The 18,684-nt window shown below is 33.5% G+C and overlaps 1 protein-coding gene across 2 annotated transcripts; it reads right to left on the bottom strand.

The window, feature by feature from the left end:
- Positions 1-4,835: 4,835 nt before the first annotated feature.
- Positions 4,836-7,553, bottom strand: LOC127105717 (uncharacterized). Of its 2 annotated transcripts, none has more exons than XM_051042913.1 (6): positions 7,374-7,553; positions 6,953-7,039; positions 6,186-6,331; positions 5,803-6,000; positions 5,287-5,346; positions 4,836-5,214 (listed from the first exon to the last, which is right to left on the bottom strand). In XM_051042913.1, the coding sequence occupies exons 2-6, from the start codon at positions 7,032-7,034 to the stop codon at positions 5,050-5,052; spliced, it is 651 nt and encodes a 216-aa protein (XP_050898870.1). In that variant the 5' UTR covers positions 7,035-7,039; positions 7,374-7,553; the 3' UTR covers positions 4,836-5,049. The 2 variants fall into 2 exon arrangements, with proteins under 2 accessions (XP_050898870.1, XP_050898871.1); XM_051042914.1 differs by lacking the exon at positions 7,374-7,553 and adding an exon at positions 7,251-7,340.
- Positions 7,554-18,684: the final 11,131 nt, after the last annotated feature.

Raw genomic sequence — 18,684 nt, 5'->3', positions numbered from 1 at the left:
AGGGCGATCCAAAATGCAGCGGAATTTAAATTTTTTCTCCTTTAGTGATCCTTACGAATGGGCATGATCAGTGATAGAATCGTTACCTCTTATAGAGATTAAGACCTTTGGTGCAGATCTACAGAGCGATCACGAACGTTGAACGGCGACAACGCCTCTACTCAGTCCACTCGAATGGATTCCTTCAATCTCAGTGCTAGCTGCTATGAATGAAGGCTTTGAGTGTGTGTGTGTGTGTGTGTGTGTGTGTGTGTGTGTGTGTGTGTGTGTGTGTGAGAGAGAGAGAGAGAGAGAGAGAAACGAAATTGCAACTACACAAATGCTTCTGCACAAGGGTTCTATTTATAGAACCACTTGTGTGGGATGTAAGCTAAAAAAGCCCACTTAAGTGTATGTGGCCCATATCTTATAATATGCCAAAATCACTTAAGCGCGTGGTACTTTACCATATTTCGCATTCTACTTAAGTACACTGTACCTTACGATGTTCTACAATTCACTTAAGTGCACCGTACCTTACGGTGTTCCTTAGTTACTCTATCTCTCCTCAATCCGTCCTTTTGTATGTGACCCTGTAGGTTTTCGCGACATTGACAATCATATTAAATCACGTATTTAACATAATAAATAGTGAGCGGTATCTAGCAACACATCACTGCTACCCAAGACACGAAATGTCATGTGATCTGACAAATCCTTTTGTGATAATACTTATGTGTACAATTACCCTTTTTTCCCTTATGTCTATATTGAACCCAAAGCATAGACTGTGTCATCCTTGTCCAGTTCAATATTGGGCCCATAGGCATTTATCCTGTTACGCAGGATGGGAAAATTCCATCTAGGTCACTCATGTCCTTTAGCATGCTTCGTGGAGTATCCATCAACTGTCTTTATGGTCATCCAGTTACGGATAATGTTTGATCAACAATAAGGCACTCGACTCTACATCTAGGGTCCATAGTGGTTTCAGGTCAAAGGATGGTATACACCATTATCACCATGAGAATAACTTATGACACTTTTCATAACATTCTATATAGTATTCTCATAGCGGGTCAATCCAGTATAAATATTACTCTTAATATTCATACCTATGTTTAAGATTTGATAACTCCTTATCCATGATCCATGAGATGTGATCATCAGTCTATATACATAATAGTCTTAATGCTTTAATGTTATCCCACTTCACAATAAAGCTCGACTACGAATACTTTAAGAATAGTGTCCTTATGTTTAATGTGATCTCATGATTAAGTCACACTTGATACATTAAATAGACTAGTTATTCTAAGGACTTTATTAAACAAACATAATAAAGAAAAAGCCTTTTATTATTAATAAATAATTCGATACAAGTACATAAATATTGGCCTCTAGGGCTTACACCAACAAATCTTTCACAAGTTTTTTACGAAATTGACGACGACGAACAAGCCAAAGTCGATTATATTGACGAGGAAGAAGAAAAGATGAGCTATTGATTGATCATATTGTGGGCGATGACATTGTCAACCACGAGCAAGAGTCGTTACCTTCGAGTCATGTGTATTGTCCGCCTCAGCACATGACAAACTTGAACTTGGGTGTAGACAAACCATCCTCGGATATATTTACAATCTGTATATGCAGACGGATGGAGCTTTAAAAGTTGGATACAAGTTTCACATAAAATAAGACTGTGTGATAGCTATAAAACAAATTCACATGGAAATCTCAACTAATTATACCATCAATCGCACTAATGTGACGAGGTATAAGATTTTGTGTCGTAACGTGCTCTGCATGTTTCGGCTGACAACATCTTATCGGAAGAGGAATGATTATTAGGAGATACGTTATATGGGTCCACCTCACACTTGCATAATCACATGTAGGATCATCGCAAACTCAACTCTCAGCTAATATGCAATGAAATATTATTTGTCTTTAGCAAGGATCCGCCATTGAAGGTGAGGACAATAATCTCGCATATCGTTACACGATATGATTATACTCACTCGTACATGAAGGAATAGATAGATAGAACTAAGGCGGTTGAACAAGTATACGAAAATTGGAAGGATTCGTACAAAGAACTTCCACGATACTTGGTGGCACTTAAGCATTATGCTCCAGGGACTGTTGCAATTTTGGAGACCCTACCGACATATACCCTAGACAGAACTTGGGTTAGTGGAAATGTAGTATTCCACTGACTCTTATGGGTGTAGGAACCATGCATCAAAGGTTTTGCACTCAGCAAATCTATTATTAAAATTAATGGAACATGCTTGTACGAGAAATATAAAGGAACGCTACTCATGGCAGTGGCACAAGATGGCAACAACAATATTTTTCCAATGGCCTTCGCTCTGGTTGAATGGGAGACTGTTGGTGGATGGAGTTTCTTTCTAAAGAATCTCAAATTACACGTTGCTCCATAATCTAACTTATGTTTGATTTCAGACAGACATCCATCTATTGAGAGTGAATACAAAAACCTTGATAACGACTGGCAAGATCCTTCTTCTACACATGTCTACTGCATTAGACATATCGCTCAAAATTTTATGCGAGAGATCAAAGACAAGACACTTCAGAAGAAAGTTATGAACGCAGGCAGGGTATGCATTACCAGAACCTTCGTTCCAACATTACCGCAAAGAGATTAGATTGACAAATACATATGCATTAAGGTGGATCGATAATATTCCAGTGGAGAAGTGGACCAGGGCATTTTACAATACTCAATGAGTGGGCCACATGACAACCAATCTTGTAAAATCAATGAACTCTATCTTCAAAGGCATCTGAAACTTATCGATAACCGCTTTGGTGAGAGCAACCTATTTTAGTTTAGGGTCACTGTTTGAGACCAGACGTTCAAAATGGAGTTCAGTGTTACAATCGGGGCAACTGTTCAGTGGAAGTTCTATGAAGTTTATTAATGAGGAAGCTGCCAAAGCTAACACACATGTAATCACAATGTTTGACAGTCGTAAAGGTTGATTCAGTGTAGATGAGACAATGGACAACAATGAGGGGAGACCAAGGGGTACTATCGGGTCGAACTAGATAAATATTGGTGTCATTACGAAAAGTTCTAAAACCTTCTGTATGCCTTACTCCCATGTCATAGCGGCATGTTCACATGTTCGGCAGGACCCTTTTAACCTACTATCCGCCGTTTACAATATCATAAACTTATGAAATGTGTATAACAATAGCTTTCCGGTGGTAGGAAAGGAGGATTATTGGCATACATATCAATGAGGAATAGTTTGACATAATGGAAATATGTGAAGAAAGAAAAAACATCGCCCTAATAACATATTCAAACCGAAATGGATACAGCGAATAAAATGGTGAAATTATGTAGTTCATGCCGTCATCCCGAACACAATGATACAAATTATCCCAATGTTAGAGCAAGCTCCATAACATAATTAAATAATTCACTTTTAGTTCTGCCTTTTATATGAAATTTATTTTTTGTAACCATTTAATTTAATATTGAAAACAACGTTCTTTTCATAAAGATTACAACTTTCAGTTACAACAATTAAAACAATAACACGACAAACAAATAAAACGACTAAACAACATATCTATGCGATTACAATCATCAGAATAATTTCACCTGAACTATGCATCATAATATGACAATCACTGCCAGTTTTAACTGACTCCCATATACGAAGTTCTCCATTATTGTTTATAACGATGTAACAGGTCTTCCAATTCTTCTGATCTTTTCACTGTCTTCTATGTCTCCATCTAACAACCAAGCTCCTCTGAAGATGCTCGAAAGTCTCTGTGATTAAAACTCGGATCTTCATCGAAAGTTTTACTGCCGAATAAATCAAATTGTCATTTCTCTTGATAATATAAGACGACATCTTAAGGAAAAATTAAAGGAGAGAAATAGAAGATGGATGGGAAATGGTGGGGAGGGAATGATTTATATATATAAGAAAAACAGTAATCACAGACTATGACACATGCTCATAAAGGTTGCATGCATGTATCACAAACAATGACATGACACATGACCATGAGCCTTAGACTAAAAAATAAGTGCATGCATCAATGAGGCATCCTCTTAGGGACAAAAAAAAATTATTTGAAAAATGATTAATTTGATTTTTTAAAAATATGATTATTTAAGGACTTTTTTTGAAAAATAGTAATTATTTTAAAAAAATCGTATTAAACATATCAAAATTGACTATCATTTTTTTTAAAATCTTAATATCCAGCCTTACGACTAATCCAAGAGGATCAATTCCATCATCCACTAACGAGGACTCCGTTTAAAGTCAGAGCAAAGCTCCGTATAGACTGACCCAATGGATTCAAACATGATCACGCTCTCAAGACCCAATATTTTCACTATGTGAATTCATTTAAGTTTTAATTTCCAAATTGAGACTTTACAACATCCCCAATCCAACTTGAAGGGAAATATTAATATCATTAATATTGTTGGTTGTATTTAAACTTAACTCTAGTTATCTTTAATCATAGTTACATTTAGCTCTTAACTTTAATTAATTATAACTAATTTTGTTTTTCGGTTAGTTAGCCTTTTTCTCATCTTGTATATAAGTTACCTTGTAACTGATTTGATCAGTTTTTGTATTCACTTATTCAGTTTATCATAATGAGAAATTTTCTTTCTTTACATATTTCTTCAGATACCAAGACACATTTCAAACAAGTATAATTTTCCTGCAATTTTCTGCACTTCAAAGTAATAACAAGAATTCCAAAAGAAAAAAGTATAACAAAATATGTGAATGAACATAATTGACAAATAACATGGCACTTTAATGATATAGCAGGAAGAATGAAGAAAATAAAAGGATGATCAACAGTTTCCATAAATCATAATTTCATACAGAAACACTTTCACTGCTTATAAAGTTTGCATTCCATAATTACAATCTTAGACAATCAATGAGAGTTAAACCTTTTCAGCAGAAGGACAGATTTAGGAACAAGCACATGAATCTTTAATGTACTTATAGTATTTCTTCCATAATGTAGCTTCCAATCCAATGATTAAGAATCAGAAAGCAATGGTTTTTCTTCCATGGTTGTAGCTTCCTGAATAACAATAGTGGAAGCAGGGCAGGCATGTAATGCAGTGCATATATCTGTTGTCTTCAGGAACTTCTCCGCATTCGCTAGAATCAACGGTCCATACTCAAAAACCGCCTTCTTGCACTGTAAAAAGAATTTGAAGATTAAGCAAAATCATATATCATCTCTAGCTGGAATTTCTCATAAGTTTTTTACCTCCTTCTTGTACTTCTCCACAGAATTGCAAGCCTTCAGAAGTTTCTCTATTATCTCTAGCTGTCATTTTACAATAAAGTCTCAGTTAAGAAACTAATATTCATTATCTTGAAGAATTTATAAAAATAAGTTCAAAAGATTTATGAAAAATGTCATAAGCTGTTTTGATTAAGTCTTCCAAACAATGTCAGAAAACTTATGGCAGTAGATAAGCTCAAATAAGCTCATCCAAACAGCCCCTCAATGAAGTAAGCCAATTTTTTCCATCTCTGAAAAAGTTATCAATTTTTCTTGTCATTTGATTTATGATTTTAATCCTAAATTGTTGAGGTTCCTATATGATACACTAGATATAAATATTGCTATATCACTTGTATTTACATATAAATATCATATTCTTTATTTATAAGTAATGTATTTTAGAATTCATAACAAGACTCAACAAATGATTCTTAAAAGAGCTCTTTTGATTCGCAATAACAAGGAGGGATAAGGTAAGTCGGTCAAATCACCAACCTTAGTGTCAGGATCATTCAACTCAACCAATAAGGCTGCAATGGTATCTTTGCAAAGGCCGCAGCTATTATTTCTATGAACTTGTGAAGAAATCTTTGCAGACTCACAAAGGTTGAACTTCTCGCAGACCTCATCAGGCTTTATTGGAGCTATTTCTGAGAAGAAAAGTGGAGCGTAATAATCCACCAATTTACCGCACTGTAAAATGTGCAATACAGAACAATCAGAGATCAGTTAAAATAGGGCCAGATAAGCACTTATTCCTTCACACATCTACCCTAAAATGGTAAACAGAAAAGCAAGAAACTAAATTCAATTTTTGCAAGAACTCAGAAGCACAACTACAAAATCTAAATAAAACAGAATCCAGAAAAGAGACAAACCTGCTGGTTTAAAGACCGGAGTTGATGGCATGTATCATGAAGTGAATCAATGATTTCTACCTGAGTATTGTTATCCTTTAGATAATCAAGTACCTGAGTTGTATATTCCTCACAAACTGAACACACGTCTGGTTTTCTGTTTAATTCTGCATGAGAAAAATATATCAACAATATTAAATAACGATGTTACATTTGTGTTTCGAAATTATAATTGTGTGTAGAATAAAATTTTCTTTAAAAATTTTTCCACATGATATTTAATCTAGAAGTGTTTTTACTTTAAGTGCTTAAACTTTTCCAATCACACATCAAATCAGTTTGAGCTTAATTTTGGCAAATTCTATACTGGTTCTGAGGATAATTCTCAACAAAACCGTAAGACTGTTGGTAAGAGGGACATAAACTATCCTCAGCCGTTGCGGTCGTGGTTGCAGATGTTGTGATTGCGGTTGCTACAATGCGCACTGCGGCCGTTGCAGCGTGGATTTTGATTGAGGTATTTGAAATATATCATCGAAAAATACTTTGATGTAATGATTTTTCATTACATCATAAAATCATTGCATCATAAATAAATTGAGTTTTGAGGGTTCTCAAAAATTTATTTTTAATGAAAATACTTGAAGAAGTTGTTTGATGCAGTTCCTGATAGGGTCAGACACATGATTTTAAATCACACCGCAATTGCAGTCCGACGCGGTTGCGAGGACTAACACAAAAGAGAAAGTGAATACTAGAACAAATAATAGAGAACAAGATATTGTTACCAGGGTTTACTAATTCTCTTGCATCACAAACCCAAGCAGCACCCAACACAATCAGAAACAAAATCCCCATCTTGCCCTCCATAGTTTCTGTAACAAACAATCAAAGAACACGGTGTTAATCAACAACCCTTAAAAAAAGCCAAAAATTAATAAAAATTAAAGTGCTATTATTCCCAAATACACATGCAATATCAAAACATGTAAAATTTGAACGGAAATAAACAAATAATAACATAATGAATAAAATATTGTGAATTTTAATCAAAAACATAAAAAATTGATGAATGAGTTAAATTACATGATCAAAACATGGGGAAAATGATGTGAATTATAATTAAAATAACAAGGGAGGAAGAAGAAAAGATAAGAATATTATTATTATAAGAATTAATTGACAGAAGAAGAAGAAGAAGATGAATACCTTTTGGGGTGGAGTGTTAGGGCAATGTGATGGAGACCTGCGTTTGGTGCCGACTAACGAGAGGGTGGAGAAGAAGAGAACGGAAAGCGTGGCAAAATGGTAAATACACAATTTATTTTCTGAAATCGTAAAAGGGTGTATAATATATAGTGGTAGCAGTTTCATCCATAGACCGACATGACATGGTATGTATTTATGGGTAATGCTAACTTCAAAGGTTAAAATACTCATAAATAAAAAATTTATATTAAAAAAACAATAAAATAATAAATTATAAATTTATATTAAAATTTAACATACATTTTTTAAAATTTCTTTAATATATTTATCTCATTAACTTATATTTTTCATAATCCTTTATTTATTATTTAATCTTCATAATCCTTTATTTACTTTTAACTCTCATTAACTTATCTCATTAAGATTAAATCCTTTATTTAATTTTAACTCTCATTAAGATTAAATATATTAATGATAATCCTTTATTTAATTTTAACTCTCATTAAGATTAAATATATTTTTCATAATTCTTTAATATATTTATCTCATTAACTTTTAACTCTCATTTTCATAATCCACTTAGTGGCAAGAGTCATTATTTAAAGATGTACAATTAGGATTAGGATTAGGATATGCGGATACTTTTAATTTTTTTTTTATAATTATCAATTGAATTGTTTTTAAAGTATATAAAATTTGACTCATGCATTTACGATCTCATCTATTAAACATATTTTAAACTGTAAATACATATTTCAAATTAAATGTTATTTTTATAATGGTAGTCAGAAAATGTTTCTTTCATATCTTTTTAAGTTCTTTTTGTCTAGTTCCGTTCTTTTTCTTTTAAAAAGAATCATGTACAATATACTTTGATAACTTTGATGCAAATGAGAGAATTGTATTGAACGCGAGATTATTATATAAGTCTTCACAACATATATTTTACTATAAATATTATATCACTCAAGTGTAGTCTTGCTTTTTTTCAAGCATTGAAAGATGTGCTCTTCAAGATATTTGCTGAGTCGAGATCTATATGTGTTTGGGTTCAGATGTTACTTCTTCCTCGTTGCACTTTACAAGTGTTCAAGCCTAAGAATATGTGGGATCGAGGTAGAGTGCTTAACTATTTGGAGGGATGCAAATGGTCTTACCAAGTTAGTTGATAGTGTGTTAGGAAGCTCTGTGTAAGATAAGTTGGACCATGAGGGAGTTCATATTGAGGAGAAAGATGAAAATGTGAGCTCTAACGTCAAGCAATGCCTTCGTAAGATTGCAAATGGTCACTTCACGGCGGTTGTGAAAGTGTTGGGGTCATTTGGAGTTGTCCTCTGTAATGCACATATGATTAAAGCTTTGAAGGCTAAACATTTGTACAAACTACCTCCCTCCATGTCGACCATTGTGTTCTCTGAATTTCCTTTAGGGGTTGAAGTTGATATTGTCTTCAGGTGCATTAAGTCATTCCCCCAAAGGTACTTCATGTGGTAGAGATGGTTTACGGGCTCAACATTTATTGAACACAATATGTGGAAATGGTTATGTTGTGTCTAGAGATCTCTTAGGTGCAATCAATCTAGTTGTTAACATATGGTTGGAATGGAGATGTCTGATGAGTTTGACATAGTTTGTTTCCTTATCACCTTTGACATTGTTATTGAAGCCTGATGATGGGATACGATCAATTGTTATGGGTTATATCTAAAGGCAGTTCATATATGAGGTTGTAATGAAATGGGTCAGTAAAGATGTAACACGATATCTCAATGACTTACCGTTTGGGGTTGGGTATCCGGTGGTGATGAGACCATTTCTCACAGTACCAACATGGTGTTAAGCAAGCGACATGGAGATGGCTCTTTGACTATACTCCCGATAAACTTCATAAATCCTTTCAACCTGGTAGATCGATCAACCACTCTGCGAGAGGTGAGGGTGAGATGCTCATCTATTTCCTTGTGGGTTGAGTTTCTCTATGTTTAGGCAATAATGTTGTATATTGGGGACATGCATTTTATATCAGCCACTAGAGTGTAGCAAGGTGACCTGTTAGGTCCTCTCCTTTTTGCCCTTGTGTTACACCCTCTTACTCATCAGATCAATGACAATTATAAGCTTCTTATTCATGCTCGATATCTTAATGATGGGACAATCATAGGGGATTTAGAGGAGGTGGCTAAATCCATTGACATCATTTGGGAGACCGGTCATGAATTAAGTCTTGAATTGAATATTCATAAAACTGAGATCTTTTTGTCTTTGTGTGATGATAGTAAACTTAGTGGGGAGTTATTTCCTTTAGACATTGGGGGGCCGATGTTAGGGATGAAGTTACTTGGAGGGGGTGTTAGTCGATATGAAGGATTTATCAATGATTTGTCCATGAAGAGAGCGGTAGGGGAGGTTGAGTTGATGTATCTTTTTCCACGACTAAGAGATCCTCAAAGCTAGTTTCTTCTACTTCGTTCTTGCATGGGTATCGCCAAACTCTTTTTTGGCCTTAGAATGTGTCAACCTAATCATATGGAGAAAATAACTATTTGGTTTGATAAAGAGTTGTGAATGGAGGATTTTTTGCCTATTAAATTTGGGGGATTGAGTTTGCGCTCAACAATAGAGGTTGCCTTATACCCATTTATGGATTTTATGGCCCAATCTTGGGTGTTATAGAATCATATGTTGATAGGCATTGTGATATATGGTATGAACCTTGATTTCGATAGAGCTTTGGTTAATCTTAGTGTTGTGATTCCAGATTTTGACCTTAGGGATTTTACTAGAAAGGGCACCGTCCCTTCTAAAGCACAACATGTTTTGGAGAGTTTTCTTTTAGTAAAAGTGTTTAGGACATGGATGTAGAGTTTGACATGACCACAAGACAGAAAGTAGTTTTTGTTTGTTTGCAAGCAACGCATGCTCATTATTTTCTCCTTTAGATCATTATTGACGGTTTAGGCCAACATATGTCACTAGTAGAGTATCGCATCATCCTTAAATATCAACTTATAATTCCCTTATTTCCTGTTGATGAGGTTTGCCCCGATTACCATAAGACGTACTTGGATACATTTGGGGAGTACATTATTCATTATAAGGAGTTCCCAGGATTCAAATACCAACATGACTTTGTTAGGGGTGTTTATTCGATATATTTAGGCATGTTGGGGTATCTGTGAAGAAAGAGACACCTGTGAATTTCTTTACTGGCCCACAAGAGAGGAAATCGACTTTTAGGCCAACAGATGCTCTGGTGTATATGTCGGTATAAGGAAAACATGCATGTGTAGACTTGATTGGGGTTTCCCCACTAGTGGGACTGAGGACTGGAAGTTTTACTATGAGACAAACAACACTCAAAACCGCTTCAAGTCAAGTGGCTAAATATGAAAAAACGTGTTCGGAGAAAACATGTTTTTATACCATTGCCTTTGACACTTTTGATTTTCATGCACTAAAAACAGTAGATCTTTTATAGAGAGTGTAAAGAGTTATGTATAATAACCTTGTGTCTTTTAGAACAATAAATATGGTTTTTAAGATTATCAGTTTGGGCATCTAAAAGGGGTAGCGTTGTATTTTTTTTTCCTTTTGCTTGATATTTAATTTTAGGCTAATGTTAACTTGTGCCCTAAGGGCACATGTTAAGCTATTCATAAATAGAAAGTTTATATTAAAAAAAGTAATAAAAATATTAATTATAAAATTTTGATAATGATCATGCACAAGTTTCAAGAAAACATTTCTACAATTATTTCTTAACATGTGTCCTTAGGGCACAAGATAACATTACCCTTAATTTTATAAATTTTATAAATGTGCACCTTTATTAATGTATTTGCGATGTAGTGTTCTACCGAAGCTATATATAACTATAACTATACATACTTATGTCTTTATCAAAGCTAGACACTATTTTTTTTTAATCAAATTGTAGTGCGCATAGAGCATCACTAATATGTATTAAAGTGAAAGGAAAATTGCAAAGAAAAGGTGGGAAACGTAGCCAAGACTCTCCCAAACTATAAGAAGAAAACACAATAATTTTATAGAAAATAAAAGATGTCGTAATGATGTAAAATTTTACACCATTATTTAATAAAACAAAGTATATTCTATTAGATTCTATTGATATTTTAAAATGACTTAAATAATTTAATAGGTTAATGATTTTTTATTAGAATATATATTTTTTTTATAAATCTAGTGTGGATTGTACATTAAATTCATAATTTATACGAACAAAGTCTTCTTTAAATAAGGTCAAGATGTCATTCCACTAAAATTTATCACAGCCATTTTCTCTTTAATGTAATTTCTTTTTTTAAATTTATTGAATAATTAATGTATTTAGACTATAAATAAATCAAATATATTAATTTTTCAATATATTCACAAAATAGATTTTTTTTATAACAAGAACCAGAGATAGTATTTGTGTAGGTAATTATGAGTCATTTTCTTAATGTTGTAGCAAATTTTAGTGTGTTAAAAAACTGAAGACTCTTTTTAGATTAAGCAAATCATAACATATGAATCAATATTTTTAAGTCAACATATTTTGGATTGAGTTTAAATTAATTTATAGAAAATTTTATTGCAAGTATGGGGTAATATGTCTTATAAATTATTTGATAAATGATGATAAATTGAAATAAAAAATTTGAGAGTGATTGGAGAAAAAGTTTATTGATTATTGTGTATGTTTCAATTACAATGAGTGGTGGTATATATAGACACACTAGCCACCAAATTAAAGTTAAAACAAACTGTCTAAATAAACAAAACTGATATACTCGCCCGAGTCTATGATATACCCCTCGGGTATATTCTTAAAGCAATTTGTCTAACTAAAACATATATATCTGCCCGAGTCTATGATATACCCCCAAGTATATTCTAAAAGCAGTCTGAATTAACCACAATACCCTTCCTAGTTCAGTTTGTCATGCTTCTCATTCCCATTAGCTTCTTCAAACCTTCAAAACTTGATTTATTGAGAGGCTTTGTCAGAATATCAACTAATTGCAACTCAATTTTACAATGTTCCATGCTTAATCTCTCTTAACTAACTTGGTCCCTAAGAAAATGGTACCTACTTTCTATGTGCTTGCTTGCTCCTACCATAACTCATACGGTAGTTTTCCAAATCAATTGCTGACTGATTGTTCACTAGCAACTTAATTTTCTCACAGTTGCTCACACTCAACTCTTCAAGCATCATCTCCAACCAAAGTGCTTGACATGCTACATAAGGGGTTGCAACATACTCTATTTCACATGAAGACAAAGCTATAATTTCTCACTTCTTTAAACTCCATGAGATTGGTGTTGATCCAAGCATGAATAAGTTACCTATTATGCCCTTTCTATCATTTTGATCATTAGGCCAATCTGAATCAAAATAACTACACACCTTGGCACCTATTCTTGTGTTTTGTTGATTTGACATGAATAATCCATGGTCAGGTGTACCTCTAATGTACCTTAATATCTTGTGTGCTGCAAGTAGATGACATAGCCTTGGTTTCTTCATGAATCTACTAACCAATCCCACACTATGACAAAAATTCGGCATTATATTGCAAAGATACCTCAATGAGTCAATGATCTGCTTATACAAAGTGTTATCTACAAGTTCATCATCAGACTCCTTCCTCAATTTGGTTTTGGTCTCTATAGGTGTAATTGCAAGATTGCAATTGCTCATCTTAAACCTCTTCAAGATGTCTTCTGCATATTTCTTCTGATGCATAAAAACTCTTTGTTTGGTGTTCACAATTTCCATTCATATAAAATATGCCAAATTTTCTAGGTCTGACATTTCAAACTCATTCTTCATGCTTGCTCTGAACCTTGTCAATTATTTTTCATTTGAACATGTAACCTACAAATCATATACATAAAGACATAGAATGACTTGGTCTTGTTCATTTGAGCCTTTGACATAAACACCATGTTCTGATATGCATTTGTTGAAACCTAGCTTGACTAAGAAGATATCAATCCTCTTGTCCCAAGCTCTAGGTGCTTGCTTCAATCCATACAAAGCTTTTCTCAACATGTACACCATTTTCTCTTTCCCTTTTATGTCAAAATTGCTTCACATAAACTTCTTCCTCTAAAGGCCCATTGAGGAATGCATAATTCACATCAAGTTGGTGCATTTTCTAGCCTTTGTAAGTTGTTATGGCCACAACTAGTGTGCTTGTTTCAAGCCTAGCCACAAGTGCATAAATTTCATTAAAGTTTACTCCAAGTCTTAAAAAAAATCCTTTTTCAACCAACCTTGATTTGTAGTTAGCAATTTCATCATATGGTTTCAACTTCAGTTTGTAAATCCATATTACATTAATTGCTTTCTTGTTTGAGTTCTCAACCAACTCCTATGTCTAGTTTTTCTCAATGGCCTTGAGTTCCTCAACCATTGCAGCTTTCCGATTTTCATCATGCAGAGCTTGCACATGATTGATTAGTCATGCCTTAGACATCATGGATTCTTCAATTAGTTCATCATTTTCCCTGATTGCTTGATCAAGAAATCTCTCATAGTCATTCAGCCTAACTGATGGAGCTCTAGTTCTCCTTGATTTTCTCACTCCTTGAGTTTGTACAGGCTTAGTTGGTGCAACTCATTCATCATCATTCAGAGTAGTTATGATGTGGCTTTAACTTTCACCTTTTTGCATATGATTTTCTGGAATTTTTCAGCCAATTCCGACCTTTTCTTTCATCAAACTCCACATCTATATTGATCACTACCTTATTTACAGTTGGTGAGAACAACTTGTAGACACCTTTTGAATGACATCCAACCATAACCATAACTTGGCTTATATCATTCAACTTTCTTATAAGTTGTTCATGATCATGTCTAAAGCATAGTGAGCCAAAGATTTTGAGATAACCAACACTTGGCTTCAATCAAACCAGGCTTCATGAGGTATTTTGTTGATCAACTTCTTTGTTGGACATCTATTGATGATGTACACTGCAGTTAAAGTGGCTTCACCCAATAAGTGCCTAGGCATCTGCTTTGCTTTGAGCATGCTTATTGCCATATTCAAGACGTTTCTATTCTTCCTTTTAGCAATGCCATTATGCTGAGGTGTGTATGGTGTTAACACTTCATGCTCAATCCCATCCTGATCACAAAACAGAGCAATTCACATGAGGTATACTCACTGCCACCATCACTTCTTAACCTTTTGATGGTCTTTCCAGCTTGCTTTTTAACCAGTAATTAAATTTTTTAAAAGCTTCACTTTTATTTTCCAACAAATAAATCAATACATGTCTAGTGGATTCATCTATGAAGGTTAAGAAATAACAATTATCTCCTAGTCACCTCACTTCAAAGGGACCACACGCATCTGGATCCACAATTTCAAGATTATGTTGTGACTTCATTGGCAAGTCATATTTGAATGGCTTTCTGGTCTACTTGGCTATGCAACATTCCTTACATAACTACTTTGAAACTTCAATCCTTGGAAGTCCATACACCATCTTCTTCTTGTGCATCAAGCTAAGACTCCTAAAATTGAGATGACAAAATCTTTGATGCCAAACCCAATTTTTATCTTCAGTTTTGGTTGATGCAAGACATTGGTGATCAAGCATATTAACCATGACCTTGAATATCCTGTTGGTTGATAAAGGTGTCTTTAGAATCAACCTAGACATTTCATCAAACACCTTGAGTTCCCTCCTTCCAGCTTCATTGTGTAATTCTTATCAAGTAATTGACCCAAACTAATCAAGTTACTTGTCATTGAAGGAACATACAAGACATCATTGATGATATCTTCATATTCATCCTTATTTTTCACCCTGGTGTTGCATATTCCTTCTGATGTCACCATGTTGTTGTTTGCAAAACAAATTGATCTTCTAACTGATTCATCAAACTTGAAAAACTAGTTCCTGTTTCCTGTCATATGATTACTGCAGCCTACAAAACATGAATTGAGTTATTTATAGAAACCTTTTGGATCTAGATATTTAGATCCAGGGAGTGGTTATTCCTTCTTCAGAAATATGTGGGATATGAGAGTCGTTATTCCTCCTACTATCAGTGAAAACGTGGCTCCTCCCCTTGACCTTTCTATTCCATTAGTACGTAAGTATATGTCACTCCCTATGCTTTATACGTGGGTGAGAGGTTGACAAACCCAAACACGAAACAAGTGAGTGTTACAACCAATGGATGATCAAAAACACAAATTCGAACGACCTATAGTGCTAACCTTGTGTTTCTTCGATGTTAATGTGTCTGACTTTAAAAAAAATTATCCTAGTACATCTACTATTCAGAAATAGAGCCTAACAAACTCTATAGTAGGTTGCATGAAAGTAGCCTTTGAAATTGAGCATTGGTCATTTGATGCGTGCTTAAGTTACCAAGTAGCATTTGGGATGGCTTTCACAGACGTGTATCATAATAATTAAGTCTGAGTCCATTTAGAAAGAATAATTAAGTTTGAATCCATTTTGTATCTCTTTCATATATCATGATTTGTTTATTTAATAAAAATGAGTTGTCTAGTATTAGTATAAATAAGACTCTTCCTCTCAAATAAGCGTTGAAACCATATGTGTATCAGTTGATATTATGACAGTTTAATCATCCACATGTTGGGAAGTGCCCTATGGGGTATTGTTTCTGCCATATTAGACTATTTTGCAAGATCTTGATAAGAAATTATTATCGTCTAGACGGAGCTATTATGTTGAAAAGGTGGACCCATGTCCCATCGTATTTATTATTGATTCAAGATTTAATATTATAAATAATATATTAATATATTTGATATATTAAAAATTATGAAAAAAAATTAATAATGGGAGAAAATTTATTTTTAGAGTTTTGTAGTGTTTGTTTGAAATTGTTGTGTTTGTATCAATTTTATAGTATTATTATGAATTTTCTGAATATGATTTTGATTTTGATTTTTTGTTTTGTTTTTAGTAATAAGTAATGGAAAAGTATTTCAAAAGAAAATCAACAAAACAATCATCAACTTCTAATCCTTAAACACTTAATGAACGTCAAAGCCCCAAGTTGAATTCTCCCATGAAAAAAAGGTTTTTGGAATTTGAATTGAAAAAACTTCCTAACAGTCCCGGTTTAAGGTCAAAAATGTCAGATTATTATCTAAGTGATAGAGATGAAATTAGAAGATATTATTTGCAAAAGGGCTCTTATCAATCAAAAGAAATCATTTTTCCACAAAAAAAAATTGAAGATACTTTTCGTAAGTTTAATTCAGATTGGTGTTTAAAATATGGAAGTTGGTTGGAATATAGTCAAAGTGAGGATGTTGCATATTGTTTATGTTGTTATTTTATGAGGTCACATCTTGAAGAACATAAAAGTTGCGGTGATGCCTTTATAATATAAGGCTTTACAAATTGAAAAAAAGTTGAAAAGTTTCGAGTTCATCTTGGAGATGTAAATAGCTCTCATAATCAAGCATGAAGAAATTATTAAAGCTCTAATGAAACAAAAGCAGCACATTCAAGGTGTCTTGTGTAAACAATCCAATCAAGTTAAAGATGACTATTAGATTCGATATTTATTAGCACAAAAGTTTTAGGAATTACACATGATTTATCTCAAGCATTAAAAGAAGTGATCAAAATATTGTAAATGCTATGAAGTTAGTAAAAGTGTCCAAAATAAGGCTACAAGCTATAAGAGATAACGATTGAGATTCTTTGTTGAATAATGTTTTATTATTTTGTGAGCATAATGATATTGACATTCCAGATATGGATGACACTTTTCAACTGACACAAAAAAAGTCAAATAGAAAAAGGGAGAAAGTATCTAATTTACATCATTTTCAAGTTGAATTGTTTTATGAAGTGATTGATTGGCAACTTCAAGAGTTGAATAATCGTTTTACAGAAATGAAAACTGAGTTGCTCCTTTGTGTAGCTTGTTTAAGTTCAAGAGATTCATTTTCTGCATTTGATAAGGAAACGTTGATTCGTTTAGCTTTATTTTATCCTTCATAGTTTTCTCAAGTTGAATTATTGGCATTAAATTGTCAACTTGAAAACTATTTCTTAGATGTATGCTCTGACAATGGATTTTCAGAATTAGAGGGGGATTGTTGATCTTTCTATCAAACTCGTAGAGACCAAAAAACATGTTGTGTATTCGTTGGTATATTTGCTTTTAAAGTTATCTCTGATATTATCGGTGACAATTTCAACAACTGAAAGAGCTTTCTCTGCTATGAATATTATCAAGAATCGAATGCGAAATCGCATGGGTGATGATTGGTTAAATGATTGCTTAGTTACTTACATTGAGAGAGATATTTTTGTTGATGTTGAAAATGAGAAAATCATTCAACATTTTCAGAACATGAAAAATCGTAGAGAACAACTATAATTTATATTTATATTTTTGAAAATGAAATGTTATATGTATGTTGACCCCACAACTCAAAATTTTCTGACTCCGTCCCTGCATGCTGGAACCTGACCAGGAGTCCTTGTCGTCTTATCATACAATTTTGTTGGTTCCTGATAAGAAGTCCTTGTCGCCTTACTACACAATTTCGTTAAATCCTGATATGGAATACTTTATACCTTATTAGGAAAACACGCCGGATTCTTATAAGGAGTCTTTTCGTGTTATCAAACACTTTTTTTTGGATAATAATAAGGAATGTTTGCCGCCTTATTAGACATTCACAGTTGATCTTGATAAGGAGTCTTTGTCACCTTATCAGACAATTTTGTTGGATCTTAATGAAGAGTCAATGTTGCCTTATTAGGCTATTTTGCTGAATCCTGATAAGGAAATTTTGCCACCTTATTAGATAATCACGATTGATCTTGATAAAAAAATCCTTGCCATCTTATTAGGATATCACATTGGATCATGATAATGAGTTATTGTCGCCTTATTATGTTATTTTATTTGATTCCTAATGAGAAGTTGTTGCCACCCTAAGAGAAAATCTCATTTGACTCAGGATTGGGAATCGTAACTGCCCCTCAAGACTTCGTTGTTCATGTCTTATGAGGTTTCTTCGTCAACTTAAGGAACACAAGTCTTAGAAAAACGAATAGAGGGAGAATAATAACACAAAAGTTTGATAAATATATCGTCCAAAGGGGAATATTACAAAACACCTCTAGGGGCAATAGTACGAGCAAATTATAAATACAAAAGGCCTTCAAAAGCCATCACTTCAACAAATTCAAGATTAATAAATGAAAAAAAAACCCATAAATCATCTATTTATAGAGCACTTAGGCCAAATGGCCATCATTGTCCAACAATAGGTTT

This window comes from Lathyrus oleraceus, chromosome 7 (genome assembly GCF_024323335.1).
Source record: "Lathyrus oleraceus cultivar Zhongwan6 chromosome 7, CAAS_Psat_ZW6_1.0, whole genome shotgun sequence".
In the NCBI taxonomy this organism is placed as follows: domain Eukaryota; kingdom Viridiplantae; phylum Streptophyta; class Magnoliopsida; order Fabales; family Fabaceae; genus Lathyrus; species Lathyrus oleraceus.
This window is presented reverse-complemented; position numbering and strand designations above follow the sequence as displayed.

Bases quoted from the DNA above. Each gene is read 5' to 3' on its own strand.
- LOC127105717 (XM_051042913.1), bottom strand. From the start codon at position 7,034: ATGGAGGGCAAGATGGGGATTTTGTTTCTGATTGTGTTGGGTGCTGCT. The intron at 6,332-6,952 runs GTAACAATATCT...TTTCTCATGCAG, and splicing joins AAGAGAATTAGTAAACCCTG to AATTAAACAGAAAACCAGAC. The intron at 5,215-5,286 runs GTAAAAAACTTA...TTCTTTTTACAG, and splicing joins TGGAGAAGTACAAGAAGGAG to TGCAAGAAGGCGGTTTTTGA.